The following is an 18,451-nucleotide window of genomic DNA, read 5'->3' as shown; positions in this document are numbered from 1 at the left end:
AGAAAGTGAAAGGATTATGATTCAACTGATCACAAAACCAAAGTGAAAGGAGATTAGATTCCCATAGAGATGGAGATGAAGACCTGCCCAGTCTGAGGCCACAGAAAAGCCTGAAATCTGCCCAGATCAGATGTCTCAGTCATCACTGAAGAGGAGGATCAGGTTCCTTCTATGATAATGATGTCAGAATAGGAAAAGCCACAGTCACTCCGATGAGTGAATGTGGAGTGAATTTTCATTCACGAGAGCGTGGTGGTAGAAGTTTACACTGAGTTTCGGTCAAAGTCATGTTTAAGATGAGGACAAAGTCAAGTGCAGGGCAATTAGGCAGAGTGGGAGAGTGAAAAGTAAACTAACTGTACTGTTTTATTGACCACAGCTGATGAATTAGTTAATGACAGTATTCTTACTGTAGGTATTTGTATTACTATTGAGGGAAATGGAGACACATCATCAAGAGTTAAGGATGAACCGGGTGTTTCTCAGTGATTAGTAGCTGAGTCTGTGACTTTGACACTACTTTTGTCATGTTAAATGTCACGAGGAAACAGTCAGCACCTGAGTACAGCAGGTGAGAGACAATGATCAGTTGCAGAAAGCTTGTTTAAAAGTCTAACTTTAAAACAGCCAGGAACAAACATCAACAATTTTCAAAAAAGCTGGGACACAGGATCAACACACAGCAACAAAACACACAACAACCCAAACAGAGACAGAGTGAAAGGAGAGGTATTTCTACCCAGGTCACCAGGTGAGACTAGTGAGACAGATTAACAGAGAATCACACAGGTGAGGCTGATGACACTGAATAACCAGGAGAGACAGACAGACAACTTTGATGTTATAAGGCCTCGTTTTGACTTGAAATACAAGTATATGAGATAAGACCCAAGCAGTATCTGAAAACAGTGCTCACAGCCAAAGACAGAAACCGTGTAAGACAAAAATATAAGACAATAAAAGACAAGTGCCACTCTGTGAGAAACACGACAGCACATCATTGCGACAGTCTCACACAGACAGAGAAACCACACGCAGATTTTCTTTTTTTTTCTCAAGCTGAGTGACTTCAAAATAACAATATTTCTATACATTCAGATCATGTTTGGCTTTTCTTTATATCTCTTTACAAACACAAGGTGGCACTTCACTTTAAGCAGCGGAGGAAGGGGTGAAAAATCAATAAGCAGAATAATTATGCTGCTTCCTCGGCTAGTTGGACACCTTTACATTCACTGCCGCAATTTACAACAAAGCCCTTAAGACCTCAAGCCTCATGTTTATTCATCTCCTCACTTATTTGTCTATCGTATATCTGAAGGAGAAGCAGGTGTGGGCACCAGAGGATGTAACGTATGTGTGCGTTTGTTCATGTGAGAAAACGTAAAAAGGCAGGGTGAAGGGAGGATCATTAGGAGAAAAGACAACACGGGGGAAATGGTGAAATAAAATTGTAGGGGAAGATAAAGAAGCGTGTGAAGAAGGTGTGATTTCTGTCAACTGTGGTTGGAGTTGGAGAGTGGTTAGTGGGTTTGCCTTACAGTGTGAAGATCAAACGTTTAATCCCTGGGGCCAACTAATGGTATTTTAGAAAAAAAGTTGCTCAGTTAGTCGTACAGCTGTGTTTGTGTGTTTTCTCCTAAATCACACATCGTTCACTCTACATATACCATGGGTATAAATTACATTGTTACACCAAGTTGAAACTGCTGGACAAACTTTCTCTAACAGCTAATCCATTCTTCATCTACCATGTAATCCTTTGCACGGTCAGTAGGGGGTCGGGGGGATTGAACCAACCCCTGCAGTCATTGGACATGGGCAGGATACAGTCAGTGCCCTAAGCACCAACTACCCTTTCATGCTTGTTCAAGTTGGTGCCCCAAAATTTAATTGTTTTGGAAGAAGGGTAATAAAAAAAAAATTCCGTTAAAGATCTTTATGGTCCTTGCACTAGTTTATGCTTTTGACCATTAAAATATAAGACAGTAAAACAGCAGGGAGGTTATGGTTGGAGAAGTTGAGCAATGGTTCCTTCCTGTTCATCAGCCTGCAAAATGATGGTAAAAAAAGAGGAAATGTGCTCATTCCAAGCTGGAGATAAAGGATTTGTAAGGGTATGTAAGTAGAGAAGAGGAGTCAAGAGGGCGATCAATAATTAATTTACTTTCAACAGTCAAGGGCAATTAACACGCTTTTTTGCCCATTACCCACCAAAAAGGTCCAACAGTATGGCTGCGGTCCATAATCTTACTGACCATTGTCACAATCAAGGATTACACAACCTAGGAATCAATACACACACACACACACAAACACAGGCGGGCGCAGAACACACATGCTCCCGCGAACACTGGAGACTTGGATTACAGGCCGTTTTGTGTAGTTACAAATGTTGAGCGTGCAGGATTTTGTCGTATTAACCTCTGTCCAGAAGAACGTGGTGTTTCAGAAACACGGCCGTGGCTCTATTATCCAACACAAAGATGTAATTTTCAGCAAATGAAATGGTGTATTGATATCAGATGAACATTGTTAGGCTTCATTCAGAGAGCCAGAGTGGATAAAGATGAAGACGTGCTCATCCAGACACAGTTACAGTCGGCCGTAGGGTCGCTTCTCCACACAACAATAACAACAATCTGTTGTTGTTTTTTCTTACGTCCTCTGTGCAGTTCATATACTGATACTAGAACAGTGGCCCTCATAAGGCTGAATGGGTGAAAGGAGGATGTTTTCCTCCCTTCAGTGTTTTTTCGTTTTGGTCAGCACCTGTAAATGAGCTGTCATCGCCATGTCAACCAATCACTGATAGGCTTTTAGCAAGAACTAAACTTTTTTGAAGTAGTACACTTATGTACCTACATATGTACATGTATATTAATATTTCAATTCCTTGCATCATTGATTCACCTTGGTTATTTTGGTCTACATTATATAGTAATGTGTGATTGCAGCAGTGTTGTGTGTGGAGCTTCTGGAACAGAACAGGACGGGGTTGATGTGGCCCTTATACCACTAATATCTAAAGCAGGGGTCCCCAACGTGGTCCCCAGGGCACCTGGTAGCCCCCATGGACTACCTAAGGTGCCCGGGGTATGTTCTCAAAATAAAACTAGTCAACAAGAGGGTCAAAAACTGTACTGTTACTGTGCTTTTTGAATCAATACACTTGCAGTGATATTCAAATGGGTGCTATGACGATGTTAAGAAGAGTGTCTACTATTGTATGTCCCAGAACTGATTATTAATACATTGTTTGTGAAGTCTGTATCAGACAAGTAGCTCTTCGTGTTACTAAGTGCTCTTGAAGTAGCTCTCTATTTCAAAAATGTTGGTGACTGATCTAAAGGTTTAGTGTCTGTGGTAGGTGAGACAGCACAGGTCCCAGTTAGTGTCTTGTTTGACTGGTGCAAAGCAGTCATTGATTCATGACCACATTCTACCCTTCTCGTCCAATACTGCGGTATGGGGCGGACCTTTCGATTTTTCATCTGCTCCCAGGGGACGTTAACTGGAGCCACTCAAGTCGACACGTTGACAAATAAGTTTCTCTGACAATGTCCCAGTGGTGGTGTTTGTTTGGGTTGCTTATCCTGTGCTGGTTTTACATGGTTTGGTAAACCAAATCGGAGTGTGTCAAACCTTTTCACCAACAGGTTTCACAGCTAAAGCCGGTCGTTTCACGTGAGCCAAAATGCTAGAAAACCTAATCAAACAGTTCTAGTTTCCTTACTGAAAACAAATCCCTGCCATTGGAGAAATATTTGAACATTTGATTGACAATGTTTTTGGGGACCTGCAAGGTTTGTATTTGAGTATTCCTGGAAGATAGTCTTTTGGAAACCTTATGAATGAAAATCTATTAAAAATTAGATCAGAATTCATTCATAATAACAACAAATATCTCAATAACTGGTTTCGGGATGTTCCTAATGGAAGACTATGCTAATTTTGTGTGTGATTAAAGTTTGACAGCTTGTCTGTCTAACTCATCCTTGTTTGCAGCCTACCCTAAATCAATAGAAATGTCTTCTGTGCCTAAGTTTCCTCTTTATTGGATTTTAACTTACAAACTGACATCTTTTTCCTTTGAAGAAAATCTAAAACTTCTCACTGACCCTTCAGCCTCCACACCCAGATTACTAAATACACAATAGTTGAATCCACAACTTGGAAATATTAAAATCCTGTGACATCAGTGTCCGCGGCAGCAAATGTTCACAAATTGCATGATCACAGTGGAGCGCAGCTCCCAGGAGCCGCTAACGGTGCTATCTGACTGTAACTCAGTGAGCTGCCTAATAACATAACTTGTGGTCGTTTCTCACTTCATTGAACAATGCCATTTTGCAGGCAGACGTTCACATCGTCCCTGTATCTGCACTGCATACCAGCAGACTAGCACAGCTTCAGCTTGCAGATATATTAAATCTTTTTTTTTTAAACATGAAGTGGAGGCCTGGACAACAAACAATGCATATTTTCACCCATTACAGTATTTATTAAGAGGCTGCTTAGACTTTTGGAAGGCCAGCCTTGTTAAAGATACTTTTATTAACAATAACATTGTATAATATTACTTTTAAATTGTTATAAATGTCATGTTACTACAACAATATAACATCATATGACATTGATTATAGATATAACAATGTATTGTATTGTGTTTACTATGATAACACTGATAAAACACTATTGTTTTCCTATGATACTCATATGAGTTTATTGGACATAATTCGTGTTGCTGTTCCAATCTTAGACCATCAGGTCCTAAAACCTAATCCAGTGAACTCCGGTTTCTGGGAGCTCATCTTTGGAGGTCTTGGTACCGACGCCATGTAGAAAAGTACAGTTGTTACACTACCATTTTTGACTGCACCTTTACACTCAGTTTTAGCTGAGAATTTAATCACACGTCCACCTCCTTACTGTGTGTTTCTATTTTATTGCCTGTACCCTTTTTTGACCCTCTGGAACAGGTGTCCTGGGTCTTAGTCCAATGGACAGTTGAAACATAAAAACAGGCTTGTTATTAATTCATTTGGTGGGAGCAATTACATAAAGTCTCTGCACAATTATTGTCAAGATCCTTTTCCTTTTTTGCCCAGAGCATTGACAGCAGTGAAGTGGCACTCTTTTGGAAATCAGTTCCTTTGAATTGTACTTATATAGAGGTAAAATATTGGTCAAAGAGTATTGTGGTCCCCATGGGAACGGTATCTGTCAAAGCAGTACTGCATTCACAATAATTCTCAACTAATGAGCTGGAATAACTGGGCTTGTTCCATAATTGCTGTCAAAGGCCAACAGAATCCCACTTGACGATGCCCGAACCTGTAGGATTCGATTTGCTCAGAACATAGTGACAGACAAGACACCGGCCTGTGAAGGCAACCTTTGGTTTTGTTTTGTTTTGTCTAATCAGTGGACAGTTTTGCTGGGTTTGACATTGCACTGTATTGTACTACAATACTTCTGATGTCTACCTTCGGAAAATAAACTAATAAAGTACAAAGTACTACAATGTCCATGATGGGGTGTATGCATAAATGTGTTATAAATAAATAAATTGGGTTCTTTAAATTTAAATCACGTTTATTTGTTTAACCTTAAAATGTAATATTAACATCCCCTAAATGGAAGAAACTTTTACCCACTTGCTGGTGTGTATTTTAATTTATATTTAGATACTCTTTTTTAACAATGTTTTGACACAGTGAAAGTTCACTGCTTTTTGGGCCACGGCACACCACCGAACAAAAATCTCACAAAAAGTATATATGATGAAATATAGTAATATTCTAGTTTAAATTTACTAAAAAATGTACTCCTGTTAAGTTGAAGACAATGCTGAAATACTGACAGGAATTGAAGAAAGACACAAAGATCTTCTTCGACAGCTCTAATATTTTCTTAGGTTTAATAACCATCTGCTGCCACCTGAAGAGGATTTCATTGCTCTGTGACAAACAAAAATGATTTGCAATAAATACTAGTTTTGGGACATTGGATCATTTTCCAGGGTTTTCCAGGACACAGTGGTTGGGAATCATAGCCATAGAGTCGGTTTTTGACACAATGTCCATACATATGCACTTCTAAAGCCATCACATACATACATTCAGACAAAACCCAATTCCTTCTGGTACCAAAGGAACTTTGGTACCAGGAAGTTTGGTCATCAGAGGGACATTCTTTCGTATGAGGTGTCAGCACAAATACTTCAAAAGCCTCCTCCTCAGCCTTCTTCTTGTCACCAGAGTCTGACTTCCGCCTGGGAGCCATAATAAAGGGCAAAAAAAGTTCCAAAAAAACAACACAAATGAAAAAAAAAATCAAATGTAGCAAACTCCAATGTATGGTATACAACCAGAAACTGTAAACAATGCCGTCTTTCATGTGTAGTGCCGTGTGACATGTTTGTTTGCGCGCCAAGTCGTTCCTGTCCAAAATTTTGTTTTAACACCGTATGTCAGAATGACGGAACAAGACGTTTTTAATACGTTAATGGGATACGGTGACTTAACCACTGCGGTACTCCTTCGTCTGTTATTAATCAATTATTGATGTGGCCCTCCAGTGAAATGATCGTGGAAGCACTGGTCCTCATAAACAGATCCGGCTTTTGTTGTGTCTTTCACCTCTGCTGAAACATTTTTTGACAAGACAGCCACAAAAGCCCGCAAAACAAAAAACATTAATAACATCCTGACGTTTCTGACCACCTCAGACACCTATGTTCATCTCCGAGTCATCGCCTCAAACACTGATCAGTAAATCAACCAGAATTCTTAAGTATTTATAAGACATGGAGGACGTTGGCAGCAGTTGTTTATCTTTTTCAAAGTTGTGCATCAAGCTGCCTCACAGATACTTGGACCAAGTTGTGTTTGAAGCAATTATGAGAGTAAACATGAGCTGCACATCCCAGCGTTGGCAGCTCCAGGCCTGCGGGCTCCACCAATTACTGTGACTCAAGAAAGTGTTACATTTATCCGCAGAGCCTATCCTGACAAGTGTGTCATGATGTGATTTATAGAACAAAGAACATCAGTGCAGTTTTTAATAGCAGACAAGTCCAGGAGTGTAAAAAAACAAAGCAAGAAGGAGCAATTCACACATTTTCAAGCTTTATAACCCTGATTTTTACTGTAACACAACAGCGCAGCCCCATAATGATAGATGTCTGACAGATGCAGATGAAAGCAGAGAATAGAGAAGAGATTCCATTACTATTTTAATGCCAAACAAGCCAAAAACAAGCTCCAAGCTTTTTACCATTCTCATAAAAATCACAGTTTTTCACTACTTAAGGGCTTGAGCTTGAAACAGAAATGACTCCATGCTTTTGTGACTGTTTTGTGGAAACATTATCTTTCTCATCCATTTTTAATCTGATTTTCCAAATCCTATACGTAGTAAATGCAGGGGATCCTCAACTTGAGTTCCATTACCACAGTGCAACTCACATTCTGTACATCAGTACCTACTGTATGTCACCCACCTACGCTAACACAGTGGTAACATTATAGTCTAGGACGGGGTGTCAAACTCATTTTCACTGGGGGCCATATCGACAGTACAGTTCCCCTGAAGGGACAGTTGTAAATGGAAGACTGTTTAGACCAGGGGTTCCCAACCCCCGGTCCACAGACTTGTATCAGTTCATAAGTAATTTGATAACGGGGGACAGGGTGGGACAGGGTGAAGAATGTACTTGATTTTTACAAATTCCACTTGTATCCATTTACTTTCTTTATTTAAAGATAATCTGGTAATAATTTAAAATAATATTTCATTCAGGCTCTGATACAAACAGAATAGAGTCTAGTAGATGTTTTATTTTGAAAATGTCATGGTCCTTCAATGCTCAGCACCTTGCTACCGGTCTGTAGTAACAGGTGGTACTGGCTGACCAGTCCTTGGAACAAAAAAGGTTGGGGATCACTGGTATAGATGTAACTACTCCATAATAGACTAATACATTTTACTGCAATTGATTATTATTTGTTCAAGCTACAAATACTGTTCATTGCTGCGTAAAAAAAAAAAATTAAAAAAAATTAATGTTGTAGATTAAGAAACTCTGCTGCATGGACTTTACTAAATGCTTTTCGAGCCACTCAAAACGGAACAAGCATTTATGAGCGAAGGCGACGTAAACCAAGGACCTCCTGTCCTCGTTTCTTATTATCTTATTAATATTTTTGTAATTCTAAATTCCTAATCCTAATCAGTTGCCCTAAAAATCCCGTGGTTTGTTCATGTTTGGAGTTTGTTTTGCGTGCAGTCTTCTACACAGCATGACTGCGTTATGCCACTCTACCCTGTACATGTCACTAAATGAGTGAATTCTTTGCTCCGAAGAAAGATGATAAGATTATTATTGACTGTGTGACATTGTCAGCAGCAGCATGGATAATAACCTTCCCACTGAGCCTGGAGCTTAGAGTCCTGAGAGGCTACTGCTGCTGCCGCTGAGGAACGACCGACGAGAAGAAACACTCCTGTGACACGTCTGTCACCAAACACACAAGGAATCAGCACCTCCTGAGGATGCAAATAGACTATCTACAACCTTTTACCGTATGCTGCAGTGGTGTCATGGTGCTGGGCTCAGAACTGTGCATGGGAGGTGGTACAAAAACATCAGCCAATTGGAGGATGTGCGGCTTCACATTCCCAGTCCCCTCTTTTGTGTTTGGTACAGGGTCTGGTGAGCAGGAGGTTGACAGTTGCCTGAGGCGATGGGGCTGAATGGTAATGTGGAATTCTTTTTTTTTTTCTTCTTTCTTTCTTTTTTCTGCAGTGATGGAGAAGGTGGTGTTGGGGATGGTGGGGTTATAAATAAAAAAAGAGACCGGGCTGCTATTTACAGATATCTTCTTTACCCGAGTGTGTGCAACTCACCGAGAGGAATCCCACTTTCGTACACTCAATTGTTTGCTGAGGATCGAAAGATTGGCTGAAAGAACTCCGCCGTGTGGTTCCACTGCCTCCTTGTGGGCACTGTGTGAACAAAGGAGAAAATCATGAGTGACACGTCAATCCCCCAGCATGTAAAAAATGTTTCCACCAATACAAGAGAGAGCAAATATGATAGTAAGGTTTTTGCAGCTTTTTCACATGAGTAAAAGGTAGGCAACACCTTAAAATGCAATATTAATTTGATCCTGCAATTTAATATAGTATAATAATAATAATAATAATAAAAAATGTCAGTGTTGTCATCATCATCTTGGTAGATAAAGTATATAATACATGAATAAAAAAAATGGAAAATGATCTACATTAAAAAAAATTAAAACGGGCAATGCAGGGGTCTCAAACTCAAATAAGCTGAGAGCCAGCTCTTTCACTACACATGATCAGACAGCCACATCACATAGTCTATGGTGCCTCCTGTGGCAGCCTGTGCCAGCTTCAATACTCAGAATGTGAATTTCCCCATCTAAAGATGAATAATTGTATTTTGTTGTATTATTATTTTATTGATTTTATTATTTTATAGCCATCTACTGTCACCTGGTGGAAGAATATTTCATCATTTCTGTTTTTAGATCAACTAAATGAAAATGTATAATCCTCTAATCTCTTAGCTGTCACATGTTGCAGAACAGAGAAGCAGGTATAACCTGAATTCAGCACTCGAAAGACACAGATCAGGTGAAAGAAGTTCACAGTCCAAACTTACATTCATCCACTAACAGAGTACCAGGACCAGACGGGAACCAGCAACACAGGAACAGGGAGCATCAAACAGGAACATGCGACAAATATCAAACATGCAACACCGTGCACTGAACAATGACCTGACAAAGAGGGGATAGAGGTACAGAGGTATACATACCTGGCTCACCAGGTGAGAGGAGTGAGTGAGTGATTAACAGAGGCTCACAGGACACCGGTGATGCCGTTTAGATCCCTGCTTTAAAGTAAAAGTAAAAGTGAACCACTTGTCATTGTGACAGAGCACACCACTGCACACAACGAAATGTGACCTCTGCATTTTATGCATCACCAAGGTGAGCAGCTCCATCCCCTGGGGAGCAGTGTGTGGGAACGGTGCCATGCTCAGTGCACCTCAGTGGTAACTTGGCAGCTTGTGGATTTGAACCTGAAACCTTCCGGATCTGAGTACACTTCCAACTCTGGAAAGTAATGCAGGAGAGTAATGGAGAGTAATCAAGGTCTGAAAGGAATTACTGGTAGATGAATGCATGCGATAGACCTCAGAATATTACATTATATAACAATGTTGATTTGGGGATATTATATGGTTAATGTTACCATTTGAGCAGCATAGCAGAGTGGCGCAGCGGAAGCGTGCTGGGCCCATAACCCAGAGGTCGATGGATCAAAACCATCCTCTGCTAGGACTTATGGCGCCTCCCGTGGGTTGATATACAAATTCTTTGTGAAAGACATGCTTTTGTTTACTCGGTAATGTCAGTGAAACCAAGCCTCTTGGCTTTGGGTAGAATAACACATCACAATATCATCCCAGATATAATCATATGCTAAAAAGGAAAATAACTAAATACTAGCAAACATTGCTATGTATTGGGTAAAGCATGAGGCTATGGAAATGTACTTCAGCTACATAGCTAAGAAAAGTCAGAGCTTTCACATTGACGAGCTACAAATCCAGCTAAAAGGTACTGTAGCTCCATTGAATTATAAATCCAGTCCTTAACAGAAAAAACTTAGGATATAGTGTTGGCAAAATATATTGACATTTTTCAAATGCTCCATAAACTACCATAAGTGTTGCATCACTTATATTAGTCTAATGATAAAACATTGATTTTAAGAATAAAGTTTGGGTTTCTGAGAAAATGTCTTAAGTGCTACAAATGGCCCATGGGCCAGATGTTGAACATACCTGCCTTCAGATACCGATCATATTTATTTAGCCTCTGTCAGTTTGATCACAGATTAACGCCTCCATCTGTCAAGACATCAGTGTTATCAAAGCCAAACACACCTCAGGTGTCAGATTTGATTTAAAAAATGTCCATCACAGGAGAAGGGCTCAGGAAGGAATGAGAGGGTTCTACATAAATCTATACGCACTGTGCTGTCAATAAATGACCATGAAGATACATTAGTCTTGCACTAATTAAATGTCTGTGTTCTTTTCTATCGCTGCTTTTCAATAAAGGCCTGTTTGTGCTACAAGATCACAGGAAGAAAAGTAAATGAATTATCAGAAGATCACAGTATCACAGAGTTAATTGCATTAACATTTTTTATCGCATTATAAGACGGGGCACATTTGATTCTCCCATGTAATTACTTTAACAAACTCCTGCATACACACACATGCACACACCCGCATGTACGTCCATGAAATAAATGAGAAAATTATCTTACTGACCTGGAGCGCATCTGACAACATCTGGGGCCTGAAGTATTGACATCTGGACTATGATGTAAGAGGTTAGCTTAAAAAATTAGCTCTAATTGTCAAGTCAAACATTATGACACATGCATCTAGACAAACTGTCACAAAAAATAGTAAAGGAGATGTTTACTTACTACTAGTTCTAGTTTATATAACTCATTTAACAAACTCCAGGCCTGTGGGCCTATACTTTTGGTTTCCAGATGGTAAAATCGCAGTGGTGAAATTCATTTTCTTGAATACCCACTTTTATCAAGCTACATTTACTTTTTTTTTTTACCAAAAACACCAATCTCCACAATGTACATTGATTTTGTGACCCACGTGTTTTAAATTTCAGCCACTTGCATGATCGGGTTAGACAATGAAACAAGCCTGCTATGGAACAAGCAAAAAATCCTGTTCTGTAAAAAAAAAAAATGTGTTATTGAACCAAATAGTTAACACTGGAAGTCAACCTACAAATGAAGGTTTTCACAGCAGATGTGTTTTTGGCAGAGCGGCGTTAAAGTCTCCATCACAACAACCTCTGGAGAGTCTCAGCAGCGTGTTCTCTCCTCATTTCCTGCAGCTCGTCTATACTGTCTAAAGACACCCTGATTAATGGGGTCAATTAGACTGAGGCTTAAAGGGACAGGAGGGACTGAGCCGCCAATTTAAACTGACTGTCAATACGTGTGAAACAACACTTTTAGAGCCGATCTTAATAACTAGCTATAAAACAGCAAAGAAACTGACTGTAGCCAGAGCTTCAACTTCCGCCTGTGGTTCGAAGGCTAACAATACAAACTACTTCTGAAGAAATGTTGCATCACTTTCTTTATACAGCTGTCAAGATGTCAGAACATGTTTTTAATTTTCAGAGTTCGGCCTACTGAACCTGTTTATTCACACAACCATGTTTATATATAATGCTCCAAAAAAGACACTAGAATGTGGCTTTAAAGGCAGAAGTCAAGATACCTTTTAATACATCATAACCAAAATCTAGAAGGTAAATAAATTTTATGATGCCAGCTTTACAAAAATATACTTTTCAAAGGAAACACAGTTGCTCTTGTGTCTACACAACAAAAGTTAAATACTAAAATTGATGTTTACGTTTTTTCAGCACAACAAGTGATTTCTTATGTTAGCTACCAAGAAGTTGTATATATGAAAAGACCTAATTTTTCTGCTATACTATAGTTAAACATTAAACTTTTACCACAAGGCATTTCAGTGCACAACTCCTTGTGGAAAAAAAAAAAATACTTCAATATATTTTAACTAAGAAATGTCAAAATCCACATTCAACACTGGCACAAAACTGACTTTGTTTGTGTAAACAGCACAAAAACAACAACAGAAGTAAAGAAGAAATAAGCTATTGGATTATGCTCATTTTTCTTGACATTTTAAGTTGTTTTTTTTATTATAATTTATCAACTCATGTTTCAAGAAATGTATTAAACCATTCATCAAACCCCACCACCAAAAAAGTGCTAAATTTAACTTGCATGTTTTCAACATAAACAACACTTTTAACTTTGCAAATCAGCAATTTGAAGAAAATACATATTTTTTTAATTTCACTTTTAAAGCATTTGGTCAAAAACCTGTGAATTACATTCAAGTGTGATGGAAAAGAAAAAAAGAAAGAAAATATGGGATTGTTGAAAAACATCAGGCCACAAACTTGTTCTTGGTTGTGGACCCACTCTTTGTGGCGGTGTCGGCGTGAGACTGGTATCCGATGATGACTTTAGGAGGAACTCCTAATCTGTCTTTATAGACGCGTCTACAGAAGAAGAAAACACACCACTGTTAGAGGAGGAAGACAAGCAGGGACACAACAAAATGCATCTGCAGTCAGGGAGAAAATTTATGAAAAGAAAATTACAGTGTAACAGAGTTCGAACAGACGTGACCTTTAACTTTAACAGGCATTTCAAAAAGACATAATACAATAAAACAATATGGCAGAAGAAGAAAATTAAATATTTTAGAAACACAGGGAAAAAAGGAAGAGTCACACAAGAAGTGTCAGTACTAACAATCACTATGCTAAATGTAATCTGACATTGAAACGACAAATGGATGCAGAAAATTAAGGGATACGCGACGAACGTCATTCTGCCCATGCTTAAAAAGGCTTTTTTTTTTAATTGGATGAAAATTCGATAAACATGTTAGCTTTAACAGTACTGATATTATTACATTTTTAATATAATATTTTATTTGAGTTTTCTAATTTTTACCCTATGTGTATTATGGCATCTTTGTTTTCATAGTCCGTGGTCCATATCGCTATTTTGTCTCCTTTGGCCCTGACGTTAATGACAGCCCCGCATACGTCGTCACTGTAGTCGTCAAATGCTTCACCCACGAGACACAAGAGCTGCAGAAAAAAAAATATATAAAATAAAATTTACAAAGGTTTCCTATTGTAGAAATGAACTTTTCCATGTCTTTGTCAGCTAACAGCCAAGTTAATTTATTCATGTCAGGACATTTTGACTTTGGCACAGTGGGAAAAATGAACAGGTGTTGGTGAGAATGTTCAACAATGGCTCCATTCATTTCTGCTGTCCCTGTGAGCCAGTATCACAGTGTGGCACACACACACACACACGCACACACACACACACACACACACATACACGTAATGCCAGGACACTGTAGCCAAAGTAGCCAAATGGAACACAGCCAATCTTGAGCTTTTTTTTCCCCCACCTGTGTTTTTCCTTTGTCTTTTTCCATCAAACATGAGCAATAAAGTTCAGTTCAAGGTACAGTGACAAACAGTGGGACAGAACATGCATACCGTCTCCAACCAGAAACGGTCCAGGTCTGATTTGCGCTGTTGTTTGGACAGAGTGATCAGCCAGCGGCCTCCTCGTCGATTCCTCTCGTCCTCCCACATTGGCTCGATTCCATCCTGGTAAAAAAACAAATTGAACAATTAAAAGCAGTTTATTACTCAGGTAGTTGAATTTAATAGTTATTTTAGCCAAAAATACATTACATGCATATGTGCAAAAAAAAGCACATGTCACCGTCACCATAACAACAAACCAGACCAGTGATGATCTTGTTGTAAGGCAAGAGTACTAACCATTCTTCTACTGTGTTTGCTTATGGTGAAATTGTTCCATTTAATTTAGCTTAAGTTTAACAAACTATTTAACTTGTATAAATTTCATAAATGAATTTGATTTGTCTTACTTTAAACAGGGAGTAGTCACAGCCAGACATCAGGTTACTTGAAACTTGGATGTGATTATACAATCTGGGAAAGTGAAAACAATGTGAAAAACAGGAAAAGATAAGTATACTGCATCGACGTGCGGAGCTGTTAGACTCAAACTCAACACTCCGAGTAAAGCAAAAGAAAAAATGTTTGAAGTTATTATTTTGGTTTTATTTCCTGTTTTTCTACATATATTCTTGAAAATTTATTTAAAGTGTGGGTCAGACAAATTTTCAAGGCAACTAATTAACCTCAGAAATTTAAGTATAATTAAATCAGAATTACTACAACACATTTTATTCCACGAGCAGTGTCTGTATGGCTTTAATCGGTTCATTCCCAGTTTATCACTGGGCTTCTAGTATTATCTAAGTATATTTTGGTGTAACAATGTGGATATAGTGGCTTTTTTCTCCCAACTCTATGTTCGACATCTGACAGAGCCAAACAAAAGTTTGTTATGCAGTTTACAACTTCTCAAAAGTTTGGGCTGCAGCTGGCAAAAGTTTTTATGTCAGGTTTATTTTGGTACATCCAATCATGTGTCTGGAAACCAGTTTGCCTAAGCCCGGGAACAACGTTGATAAGGACTGTGGCGAAGGTGTCACCCATCAAAGCCTGGAGTCCACATCTCAATGAAAAATATTCTGGACTATTTATACAGAGTATGTGTCAAAAGGAAGCCAGGAAACACTGTACTTTAAGACAATTTTAGAATACTATAAAGTACAACAGGAATTGTGAGTTTTATTTTTATATACTGGAAGTTGGGATGCACAGAGCAGAAATCTGCTGAAAGTATAAACAGTTGCCTCACAAGAACCAGATCTATACTTAAAAGCCATTTTAATACTATGTAATCCAGTATGCCTCTAATGGAGGTTCTGTGTAAACACACAAAGAAGTAGGTATGAATTCTGGAAACAAGTCATGTTCACAGATGCAAATAATCATCCAAAAGCTTGTTTGATGGGGGAAAAAAATTGCAATAACTTTGACACTGCCAAAATGATAAAGATTTAGGAAGAAGTAAAAAGGTAGTTGTATTGATACTTTGTTATACTTTCAAACAAACCCATTAACAAAAACATTATGCTTACGCCCAGAAGTCTTCTACGGTGTCAAATTTAGAGATGAGCCGGAGGTTGGCCTGCCATGTTTTGCTTTTGTCATTCTTGAAAAACCAAAGAGCCCATCTGCCAATCAAAAAAAACAAAAACAACATTTCAGATTAACAGAGCTGTTCTACCAGTCCAGACCAATCACTTCACTTTCACTTTCTGAGTTTCATAACAGGTTCTTCAACCACATTATGCAATTACAGCAAATGCAATGGAGTGACCAACAACAGCTGTGCTGTGGTACACTTCAATATATTGACGCATTTATAAAAATAAAAAATAAAAATGGGAATCTAAGCTTTAGACTTACCGGTTCTGCAAAGGGTGCTTGATGTAAAGTTCAGGATTCATAACCTTCTGTATAGATGTCTCGCATTCTTCTTTTTTAGGATTGGAAGGAGCTAATGTCGACACCTGCAATTCAATAAACAATAACACTAAACGGTTATTATATTGCTCTTTTACAGACAGTTTTTTCTTTCTAGATGCATCTTGTCTTTTCAATATGAGCATGTGGGTGAAACAACAACAGTTACACAGTTCTATAAATGAACATACCTGAAGTTACCTAAATGTTTCTCTACATATAATAAAATATCCATATGAAAAATGTTATGCTAATAAGATAACAGTAGACAGGTGAGAAATATTAAACTAACCACCCCAAATATCATCACCTAGGCTTCTAATCGCATGCAAAAACAATTGAAAATTAAAATATACATAAGAAAAAAGCAAACATATCTTAGGATAGACATATATTCCCTCAAAAGTATAACATGTTGATTTTTCAGAACTAAAAATTATTAAAATAACATGTATATGGTAATGTTTATAATCTACATTTAATATATACTCTTAGTAAACTCTCACTTCTTTGCAACTCCATGTGGGGAAAAATAATTTTTATTTTCTTAAAATTTATGTTTGGATTTCACCAGCTGATTTCCTTTGACGTGGCAGAGGCTTATTTTCTATTCATTAGATATGCATCTTATTGATTTATTAGTTGTGCTAATTTAAAAATGATCTAAACAGATATACACTGTGTAAAATGTGTTTACCGGAAGCAGAAATACTGCTTATTTATTCCGTCCAAAAAAGAAAGATTCATTAAGGAAAAGGATGCAGCTGTAGACCCCGGTTAATAGTTCATTTACTTGACTTTGACTAAGTGTTGACAACTTAACGACACTAAGTCCTGGGGAATTAATAACAGAAAGCATATGCTACTGTTTAATGTATCGTGCAAAACTAATGTTTGGACAACTATCTGTTAGCTTGTTTTACTTTAGTCAGCCAAACGCTTTATAAAATCTGTGCAAGGCTTTAAATATCTGGTCTTTCGTCATACCTGACAGTGATTTTTTGTCACACTGGTATGTATAACTAAAGATAAATGTTTGCGTAGTGGGTGTGTTTAGCGTTTGACTCACCAAAAGACCGGTCGCCATCTTTGAAAAATCACGTTGGTTCAGTGTTAAAATAGCTGATTGGCCAGCTGAGAACGCAGAATGCGCATGCGCCCGGCGATATTCAGAATTCCATAGTGTCACCACCTAGATAAGGACACCACTTTTTATTTGTTCAGCGACAGGGAGATCCGCACCAAAAGCAGCAGAGACAACCGGTGCAGTCTTTATCACACAAAATAGACAATCTGTCTGCAAATTAAATGTCCAAATAGACTTTTAAGTAATTTCCAGTGTTCTTAAATGTATTGCATGAATTTAAATACATGATATATCATATTTAAATATAGCACTTAAACATTTTGGTCAATACCAGTCTGGCAAACTAGATTCTGTTACACAGGGACTACCACCATGTGTACAGGCAGTAGTGGCAGCAGCACAAGCAGTACATGCAGCAGCAGAAGTAGTTTTGTATCACAAAACTACACTAAACGCCTCACGCAGTAGCGGCGCTCATATTACAAACAAAAATGTCTTTTCTTTCACCTCAACACTCAATCCTGCTACACTACAACCAACTCCCAAGGAGGAAACCAAGAACAGATTTGACAGACGTGCCACTGAAAAAAGGAAAAGTATTGTACGTTGATGGATCAGCTCAGAAAAATAGCATGGGACAAAACTGTGCAGGTTATGCAGTAGTAACACAGACTGAAACCCTGAAAACAGGCAAATTACCATCAACTTATAGTGCTCAGGCCGCAGAAATAGTGGTGTTAACAGAAGCATTGAAATTATCAAAAGGAAAAGACGTTACCATTTTTACTGATAGCCAATATGCGTATGGTGCAGTACATATCTTCGCCCAGTTGTGGAAAAATAGAGGTTTCAAAACCTCTATGGGGAAATCTGTAATGCACCACAAACTCTTACAAGAACTATTGAAAGCATTCCCACTTAAGAAAAGTAGCTGTATGTAAATGTGAGGCACATACACGAAAGACGATCCAGTTTCACAAGGAAACAAAGAGCTGATAAAGCTGCAAAACAAGCAGCTATGGCATTTGAAAGCACGACCGAAGCACAGACATTAACACAAGATATTGATACATGCGACACACAGGAAGTATTGAAAACACGACAAGAACAGGCACCTAATACTGAAAAACGTTATTTTGGCTGGCCCAAGGAGCAAAATTAGAGAATGGCATTTTTATAGGGACAAATGAAAACCCATGGTTACCTAAGTCATTATTTAAATGGGCTGCAGGTA

The 18,451-nt window shown here is 38.4% G+C and overlaps 1 protein-coding gene across 2 annotated transcripts; it reads right to left on the bottom strand.

Moving 5' to 3' along the window:
- Window positions 1–12,350: 12,350 nt before the first annotated feature.
- Window positions 12,351–17,298, bottom strand: eif4ea (eukaryotic translation initiation factor 4ea). Of its 2 annotated transcripts, none has more exons than XM_008326563.3 (7): window positions 17,200–17,298; window positions 16,074–16,177; window positions 15,743–15,838; window positions 14,618–14,681; window positions 14,217–14,330; window positions 13,651–13,790; window positions 12,351–13,190 (listed from the first exon to the last, which is right to left on the bottom strand). In XM_008326563.3, the coding sequence occupies exons 1-7, from the start codon at window positions 17,215–17,217 to the stop codon at window positions 13,076–13,078; spliced, it is 651 nt and encodes a 216-aa protein (XP_008324785.1). In that variant the 5' UTR covers window positions 17,218–17,298; the 3' UTR covers window positions 12,351–13,075. The 2 variants fall into 2 exon arrangements, with proteins under 2 accessions (XP_008324785.1, XP_024918898.1); XM_025063130.1 differs by lacking the exon at window positions 17,200–17,298 and adding an exon at window positions 17,118–17,137.
- Between the last annotated feature and the right edge of the window lie 1,153 nt (window positions 17,299–18,451).

The sequence above is a fragment of the Cynoglossus semilaevis genome, chromosome 15 (assembly GCF_000523025.1).
Source record: "Cynoglossus semilaevis isolate Cse_v1.0 chromosome 15, Cse_v1.0, whole genome shotgun sequence".
Classification (NCBI taxonomy): Eukaryota; Metazoa; Chordata; class Actinopteri; order Pleuronectiformes; family Cynoglossidae; genus Cynoglossus; species Cynoglossus semilaevis.
This window is presented reverse-complemented; position numbering and strand designations above follow the sequence as displayed.

Excerpts from the sequence above, each read along its gene's own strand:
- eif4ea (XM_008326563.3), bottom strand. Across the intron at positions 15,839-16,073 it reads AAGCACCCTTTGCAGAACCG|ATGGGCTCTTTGGTTTTTCA; the intron begins GTAAGTCTAAAG and ends TTTGATTGGCAG. Across the intron at positions 13,791-14,216 it reads ACCGTTTCTGGTTGGAGACG|CTCTTGTGTCTCGTGGGTGA; the intron begins GTATGCATGTTC and ends TTTTTTCTGCAG.